The sequence below is a fragment of the Magallana gigas genome, chromosome 4, assembly GCF_963853765.1.
Source record: "Magallana gigas chromosome 4, xbMagGiga1.1, whole genome shotgun sequence".
Lineage (NCBI taxonomy): Eukaryota > Metazoa > Mollusca > Bivalvia > Ostreida > Ostreidae > Magallana > Magallana gigas.
The window spans coordinates 13,602,170-13,610,926 of NC_088856.1; the positions used below are offsets into that span (position 1 = coordinate 13,602,170).

General features: G+C 34.0%; 1 protein-coding gene across 2 annotated transcripts; it reads right to left on the minus strand.

Annotated features, from left to right (window-relative positions):
• Positions 1 to 862: 862 nt before the first annotated feature.
• Positions 863 to 8,137, minus strand: LOC105343252 (uncharacterized). 2 transcript variants are annotated; one of them, XM_066083443.1, is made up of 6 exons: positions 7,990 to 8,137; positions 6,309 to 6,701; positions 5,999 to 6,019; positions 5,824 to 5,868; positions 5,496 to 5,528; positions 875 to 972 (listed from the first exon to the last, which is right to left on the minus strand). In XM_066083443.1, the coding sequence occupies exons 1-6, from the start codon at positions 8,027 to 8,029 to the stop codon at positions 896 to 898; spliced, it is 609 nt and encodes a 202-aa protein (XP_065939515.1). In that variant the 5' UTR covers positions 8,030 to 8,137; the 3' UTR covers positions 875 to 895. The 2 variants fall into 2 exon arrangements, with proteins under 2 accessions (XP_065939516.1, XP_065939515.1); XM_066083444.1 differs by lacking the exon at positions 5,496 to 5,528 and having other exon boundaries at positions 863 to 972.
• Positions 8,138 to 8,757: the final 620 nt, after the last annotated feature.

The following is an 8,757-nucleotide window of genomic DNA, read 5'->3' on the forward strand; positions in this document are numbered from 1 at the left end:
AGCGACCAAATGTTGTAAGCGGCTATAAACAAAAATTTGTCTCTCTAGTAGAAAAAAGATTAACATTTGCTGCTTTGAATTTTGCAAGAAGCGTTATATATATACAATCCCCATTTCTTCAACGCACAGTAAAGTAGTTCTTGGAAATTCGTGCGCATTGTATGTGTCTAAAATACATAGTCTTGTTTTAAAAATACGTTATTGATAAGAAAACAAAAAAAGATAGACAATTCTCTCGAAAATAAAAAATAAATAAAACAAAATGCCAACACTTTTGACAAAACTTTGCTCTCTGTGTAACTATTTAGTATAGCGGAAGCTTTTACTTTGACGCTGTTTGGTTTTTTGTTTACTTTGCTATTTATAGTAACATTGGCGATTTGCCTGCCTAGAGCCAGGACTCTGCTTTCAGCAGAGCCTGGCTAAAAATGTATGCCCGTCATCGACGGTACTATCGAAACCATCAATTACATAATGTTGGTTTTGTAGCAGTATGCAATTTTGGCCCTGGGTTCGATGAAAAGGTTGATTGAAGATTTGTAGTTTTGCACGCTATAATGACACTACTACAGTAAAATATTACCATCCATAAACAGCTTTAGCTGCCTCGAAAGTCTTAACTAAACATCAAGAAGTAGAACTCGTTTTAAACATTTTATTTATTTTACTATAATAATTTGAAAAAGACAAACTTGATCTGATAACTTTTTAAAAAGATAAAAAAAAATTAAAATCAAGACTCAAGATACATGAACTACACAGCAGATTATAATATAACATGTTTTTTTTCGACGTCCAAGTTGTTATTTCAAGTCTATGAAAGACAAAATGGAATATAAATTTTGCTTTTGATGTGCTTTTGGTCTCATTTTATTTTTTATCTTTAAAATTAAACTCAAGGTCTTCGCATCACTGTACATCCAAGAATAGTCAGAAACATCAGCAGTATACTTCCCCTGGACAGCTCACAACCTGTAACAAATACAGAAAGATGTGTTACAATGTTAAAAGAGAAAACTTGTTAATGTGTTGATGTTCAGTTCACTATACATATTCAATAATTCGCATAGACTGACGGAATTTGTTGTAGATTTACTCACAGCTTTACATGTATTTCAAAAAAAAAAAGATTACCCCTCCCCCAATATTGTTTATAATATGTTTTCAATATCCATCAATAATCGTCGATGTCCGATAGCATGATATAAGACACTTTTTCATCAAGAGATTAAATCATTTTTCTACAGAACACATTTTGTTTAGATTCTAAAACACGTATACATTCCTTACATGTATATAGTATCGCATACACTAGTTCTTACTTAAACTTTTAAGAATAATTTTTAAGTACAGTTAACATATATTGCATCAGATGTGTAGAATTATGGAAAAAGCTTTTATTTTGGATATGAATAAAATTTCTACATCCGTTCTGGGATTGAATGACACAAATTCGTATTTCCTTCCTGGATAAACACTTGTTCACAGGTGACATACAAGGATGTAGAAACGATGGTAATTGGAAAACAAATATTATTAGATAGAGATTAATGCAAGGCTGTACAATGCACATTTGACAATATTTCCTTGTTTATCCTTATAAAAAAACCTGCACTAATTAGTACTTAATAATAAAATGAGTGGACAAATTAAAAAAATCGGAATTTAACCAGTCCAACTTTCACTGGTTTCTATGATTAATTTAAATGTTTAAGTGCATGACTAAGATTCACACGTTTTTATTTTAATCTCTAATATGTAAAATAGTGTGCCTTCTACTTTCTTACTGTCTTCTAAATAATAGTTTTAGCAAAGTTCATTATACAATATGTTCATACCATGTTTTGAAGATGATACAACTTATTGATAAAGCATATACATGTAAAAATGTTACACAATAGTCCTCTTAAAACCCTCTCAAAACTAGATAAATAGTAACACAGCATTTATCTTACTTTTGCTGCAAATATTCTATGTAAGCATCGGAAGATAAGAGTTTTGCTTAAAATAACTGATACACAGTCAACTTTCTATTGACAAATTTACAAAGTTAAAACCGTATGCTTTGAAATTAAAGTAAAAAAAAAAATAAAATTTCCCATTAAAAACAATATTCAACATTTGAATTCGTAATAGAATGTTGCATACTCATTCGTACGAAAGACGAACAGGGCCACATAAAAAAAATATTTTTTATCTCGTAATTACGAGTTTATATCTCCTAATTACGAGAAAAGATCACGTTATAACGAGAAAAAATCTCGTAATAACGAGATCTTTTCTCGTTATTGCAAATTAATTTTCTCGTTATTAAGAGAAAATATCTTGTTATTACGAGTCAGTTATCTCGTAATTACAAGAAAACATCTCTGTATAACATGGCGCGTTTCTGAAAAGACCTCCAAGTCGACTGGTTCACCCTTTCAGTCTATCTTTTTTTTTCCAGAAATGTACATTCAATTTTGATTAATTTTCGATTAACAACGGCCATTCATTAATTTTTACATAAAATGATCGGATTTGTGATGTTTTACTTCAAAATAAGATTAATTAGTTTTTGTAGTTCTAATTATATTTCAACATATCGTTGTCAGATGGTATAGATTGACGGTTCTCATTCCCTATGAGTTACTTTCCTTGGTCGACATCTTGTGAGTAAAAGCAGTGAATTTTCCTTGTTTAGCAACCACAGTTAAACAATTGGGCAAATCAGAACAGCATAATAAATACAAGAGGCCCAGGGGCCACATCGCTCACCTGTGCAACAATTGCCTTAATTCTGATCAAATTAGCATTACAGTATCAAAATATCTTGACAACTAAGTACAGTAGATCTTGCTAAGAAAAATTGAAAATCTGCCAATTTTTATCCACCTCTTTTTTGGGGGGTAAAATACCAAGCCCCTTTTGTTGTTGTACCTGTAAGAAGATTTTTCGCTATTCCTATGTAACCTTCCCCCCCTCCCATTTCGTGGCCCCACTTTTCTCTAGGGAATTATGGTTTCATCAAACTTAAATCTGCATAACCTGTGCTTTCACACTAAGTACTGAGTTTTGGACCGAAAACTTTCCTAGAAGATTTTTAAAGATTTTTTCTATAAATTCCTATGTAAAAATTCAAACCGCCATCACGGCCCCACCCTACCACTAGGGACTGAGATTTTGCAAACTTGAATTTACACTACCCGAGGATGCCTCTACACAAGTTTAAGCTTTTCTGGTCAAACAGTCTTTAAAAAGAAGATTTTAAAAGATTTTCTCTATATATCTATGTAAAAATTCATCCCCCATTATGGCCTCACCCTACCCCTGGACTATTATTTAAACAAACTTGAATCTATACGATCTGGGGATGCTTCGAACCAAATTGGGCTTTCCTGGCCTAATAGTTTTGAGAAGAAGATTTTTAAAGATTTTCTCTCTATATAAAAATGTATCCCTCATTGTGGCCCCGCCCTACCTCCAGGGACCATGATTTGAATAAACTTGAATCTACACTACCTGAGGATGCTTCCATTTTAATTTGAGCTTTCCTGGCCTAACAGTTTTTGAGAAGAAGATTTTTAAAGATTTTCTCTATATATTCTTATGTAAAAATTGATCCCCCCCCCATGTGGCCCCACCCTACCCCTGGGGACCATGATTTGCACAAACTTGAATCTACGCTATCTGAGGATGCTTCCACTCAAATTTGAGCTTTCCTGGCCTAATAGTTTTTGAGAAGTAGTTTTTTAAAGATTTTCTCTATATATTCGTATGTAAAACTTGATCCCCCCATGTGGACCCACCCTACCCCCAGGGTCCATGATTTGAACAAACTTGAATCTACACTACCTGGGGATGCTTTAATTTCAATTTGAGCTTTTCTGGCCTGATAGTTTTTGAGAAGTAGATTTTCAAAGATTTTCTCAATATATTCCTATGTAAAACATGATCCCCCTATGCTGGCCCACCCTACCCCCGGGGACCATGATTTGAACAAACTTGAATCTACACTATCTGAGGATCCTTCTATTTTAATTTGAGCTTTTCTGGCTTAATAGTTTTTGAGAAGAAGATTTTTAATGACTTTCTCTATATATTCCTATGTAAAACTTGATCCCCCTACTGTGGCCCCAACCTACCCCCGGGGACCTTGATTTGAACAAACTTGATTCTACACTATCTGAGGATGCTCCCATTTTAATTTGAGCTTTTCTGGCCTGATAGTTTTTGAGAAGAAGATTTTTAAAGATTTTCTCTATATATTCCTATGTAAAACTTGATCCTCTTCTTGTGACCCCTCCCTACCCCCGGGGACCATGATTTGAACAAACATGAATCTACACTACCTGAGGTTGTCTCCACACAAGTTTAAGCTTTCCAGGCCGAATAGTTTTTGAGAAGAAGATTTTTGAAAAATACCAACAAATTTTCAATAATTCTCAATTATCTCCCCTTTAAAGATGGCGTGGCCCTTCATTTGAAAAAAACTTGAATCCCCTTCACCTGGTGGTCCTTTGTGCCAAATTTGGTTGAAATCTGCCCAGCGGTTTTTGATAAGAAGATGAAAATGTGAAAAGTTTACAACAACGACGACGACGACGACGACGCAAATGACGACAACGACAGACAACGGACAAATTGTGATCAGAAAAGCTCACCTGAGCCAAAGGCTCAGGTGAGCTTATAAGGTAAAGGAAGCTCTTACAAGTATATATATATATATATATATATATATATATATATATATATATATATATATATATATATATATATATATATATATATATGTGTGTGTGTGTGTGTGTGTGTGTGTGTGTGTGTCATTATATAAATAGTGCCTGTTTGGGAGGGTAACAGTTGAAATTGATACCCCGAGAAAACCATTGTCAACCGACGCACTATTTTTTTTTTTTTTTGTTATACTGAATGTCTTAATTTTAAAGAAAACTTAACTGCTTTTACATAGGAATAACGTGAATTCTACGGCGAACCGTACGCGCATAATTTTCGCGCATGTAACAATTTTTAATGTTACCCGTTGCTAAGTGCGTTGCTAACGCTGAGGGTAATAGAACGGATTATGAACTGCGTCTGAACTAATCAGATTGCAGTATTTAACATGAAAGTATAACAAAAAGAATTGTGCTACATGTATTTGCGTCAAATTGCCCAGTTTGGCAAGTTGAAGTTGGTTGAATAATGAAGGTATCATCTGAAGGCAGTTTGAACCACAACATGGACGCCAATGTGAGGTAACTCCTGCTGTTCAATGTTCCACGCGAGCTGTAATCATGATTTACTTGTGAAGTTTTAAGAAAGCCAATTCGGCAAAGCAAGGAACGTTCTTCAGTGCAGAGTAAATGTAATTTAGATAGATAAACTAGATGTGTGCGGCAAGGTATTTTATATTGTGCACTGTACGATATGGTATTATATTTTACGCTAAACTGTGAGTATGGTATTATATATGTACACTGGCAGCAAGATTACATTTTTATATGCCTTTTTACCTGAGGATGAGGACGGGGTAGATACAGGTGTTGCTGCAATTACAATAATATTGCTGCTATAACTGTTAACTAACGGTATTATATTCAGTGTAACCCAATGCATTAAAGTATTCATATTCAGTGTTGGCCAATACATTAAACCTAAACTTCTCCAAGAAATTGTTTTCATTTTTTGTTTGTCAGTTTTATTTTCAAAAAATCTTTCGGGTATGATTTTTTCACGTGCCGCTAGAATATGCAAAGAAAAGGGAAAGTACTCTTTTGTTGAATAAACTGCGCGGAAAGTTCAGACCAAATCTCTATGTTGTCACTGGTGTTAATCCCTTACCTGGGTTTGTGGAGCTTGGAACTGTTATTGTCGACAAATCAGGAGCTGCAAAACAAATAAATATAATAAAATGAGAGAGAGAGAGAGAGAGAGAGAGAGAGAGAGAGAGAGAGAGTGAGTGTGTGTGTGTGTAAGACTGGAAAACGGTTCATTAAGATATCAGAATATCTCCTACCTTTAGTGGTATCAATATATCCTACAAAATATTAATAAAACTCAAAACACTCAACACCAATATTTATTATACAATCCATATTATTGGTTTCGAGTGAATTTTACTAACTTAAAGTTTAACGAACAATACAGTGGGGATTTTTTATTAGTGATAAATCACACAGTATTTTTATTGGTTCTACGTTAACCTAATTCTATGTTATACATTTTTAACATACATTGTAATAATAGTTCACACTATAAATAGAGATAGTTTTCACCAATATATAACATACTGCAAGAAAATCGAAGTGCTAAGCCAAGACTCTTACCTGTAATATTAAGAAACACTGACTCCGAATTTTCGGTTACCGGAGTATTCATCAGATCTAACCCTGACATGGTGCACTGGTAAGTACCTTCATCATCAGGGTAAACGACCGAGGAACTCGGAATGTAAAGATGAAGGTGCGCCTTGCTGACGTCACTTAAGGATCCATTGGCCGTGACGCCATTACGGTTCTGCAAGGACGTGTCTTGCCATGAAATGCCTTCGTTGGGGGATGTGGTTATGGATACAACTGAAGCATCGGACTTTTTAAGGGAGATGGCGAACACCGTACTGAGAGAAGATCCGTTCGTCACCACACAAGAAATGCTGATATCTGTTGACCCATACTCCACTGTGGTGTTCGCAATCTCGATTTGAAAAACTTGTGCAGAGGCTAAAGATAAAAAATAAACCAGAAAAATGGTTGAAGCAATTCCCTGTAATTTAGTTCCAATAAAATTTTCGACTTATTCTAACATTTTCAGATATCAACAACGTAAAAATAACCTAGACTGATATCTCTTTAAGTGGGCCATTGCTATTTGTAAGTCACCTCGCAAAGCAATTTAGAAATTTTAAACTGACTAATTATTTTGACTACCGTTATTTGAGAATGTGTAAATATACACTGTATTGTTTTTTAAATAAAATATCAAACTATCCCAGTTTGCTATTGTCGTTGCGCGTGATATTTCATAATGTACACGAAACTAATGTAAAAAAAATGTGAAATCATTAGAAAAGTTAAAAATATACACTGATCCACAGATGTAATTGTTCACCCAATATAATGTATTGATCATATGAAATGAACACACTAGTTTGGCTTGCTGATGGGGTGACTGATTTTCAACTTACTTTCATGTGGTTAGAAACAGAGGTCTTATGGCCCCTGGTTGTGAACACAGACCTGGACCATTGCTGTATATCACAAACACTTCTGGGTTCGGTTGAGTCCCCCCCCCCCCCCGCAAGAACTTTCAGATTCATGTTGGATCTCGATGGAACTATTGAACACACTTATAGGATTGACAAATTATGCTAAAATAACTTTTAATACCGATTGCCAAATATTTTAAACAATATCAAGAATGAGATGAAATGAACAGTATATTCTTTTTTTAAAAAGTGCCTTTAACTTACGGCTTATGTCGTAAGAACAGTTCAGACACCAACATTCCAGCGGCTCTGGTTTCTTTCTAATGGTCGTTTGACAATTTTATATTAATCTTTTTTGTTCATTAACTAATACAATTTTAATTAATGTGAATTGAAAAAAAAATGCATATAATACATACATATCGGCTACAAAATGTTGAAGATTTAATATCATTTTATTTATAATTTTCAAATTATTCTGTTTATCAGGGTGAACGCATAGAAGTTTTGTTATGTGTGCTCTAGGCAGAAGTTCGGAATATTCAAGCAATGGCTTTCAATGTCATGTGTATAGTTACATTTTAATTAATTTATTAATGGGTGTTGTCGCATGTAGAATAAGAAGCTAATTAAGCAAAGTGCTCGCACCTTATGTACCTTTTGCGATTTTCATACATTATAGAATAAACGACCCTGCACAATAGGTCAACAGAATGGCAAGAATCACAAATACTCCAAATACAACATAATTAAAGATAAAACAAAACAAAATGATAATGCAGGGGATGGTAAAACAACCTTACCTAAATTAGCCAGAAGTAGTGCTGCTAGCGCATAGAACATCTTTGTTGGATGTGTCTTCTTTCCACAGAAATAATAAAAACACCTTATCAGGGTACCCGTTTACCACGTGACTAATGATGTCAGCCAGTTCGTTGTGGATAGAGTGTTCTGTTTGTGTTTACATATTTACTATGGTGATATTTACAACTTAATGACTGAAATATCACCGAACGCCATAAACCCATCATTTAGCTCTTCTTCTCGAAACAAAGCGGGATCAATGGTATATAAATGGTCTGAGTGCTGACAATTATTAATGGGGTCGAAGTGGACAGCAAATAAGTGAAGGAGACACCGCTGCTCCAGTCAGAGATTCTCAACAGTATAAATTTTATACTTGTTTACTAATGGAGTGGTAATTAACTATCTATGTTTGAAAATTAAAATCTCAGAATCTATCTCTGTTGATTTTAGAAGATTAATTTAAAATAAAATAAGAATTATTACAGCCAATTTTCAGTGTCCACTAAACTCGTATTTAGAATTTATTTTTCGACCTAAAAGTTACATGATATTTCAATGAGTATTTGACTAGCACAGAAGCAATTTACTTGTACCTTTTTTATCACATATTTTCTCTCCCTCAGTAATACTTCTCAAGTGACGTTACGTATGATATACATGTACAAATGTGTACAAATCAAGCTTATACCTATTCTTTTTTCTAAATTCCTCATTGTACCTAAGAACCTTAACCGGTTTTTTTTTAAATTAATTTACCATCTATA

Excerpts from the sequence above, each read along its gene's own strand:
- LOC105343252 (XM_066083443.1), bottom strand. The coding sequence starts at position 8,029 with ATGTTCTATGCGCTAGCAGCACTACTTCTGGCTAATTTAG. Across the intron at positions 6,702-7,989 it reads ACTACTTCTGGCTAATTTAG|CCTCTGCACAAGTTTTTCAA; the intron begins GTAAGGTTGTTT and ends TTTTATCTTTAG. Across the intron at positions 6,020-6,308 it reads AGTGTTTCTTAATATTACAG|GATATATTGATACCACTAAA; the intron begins GTAAGAGTCTTG and ends AATATTTTGTAG.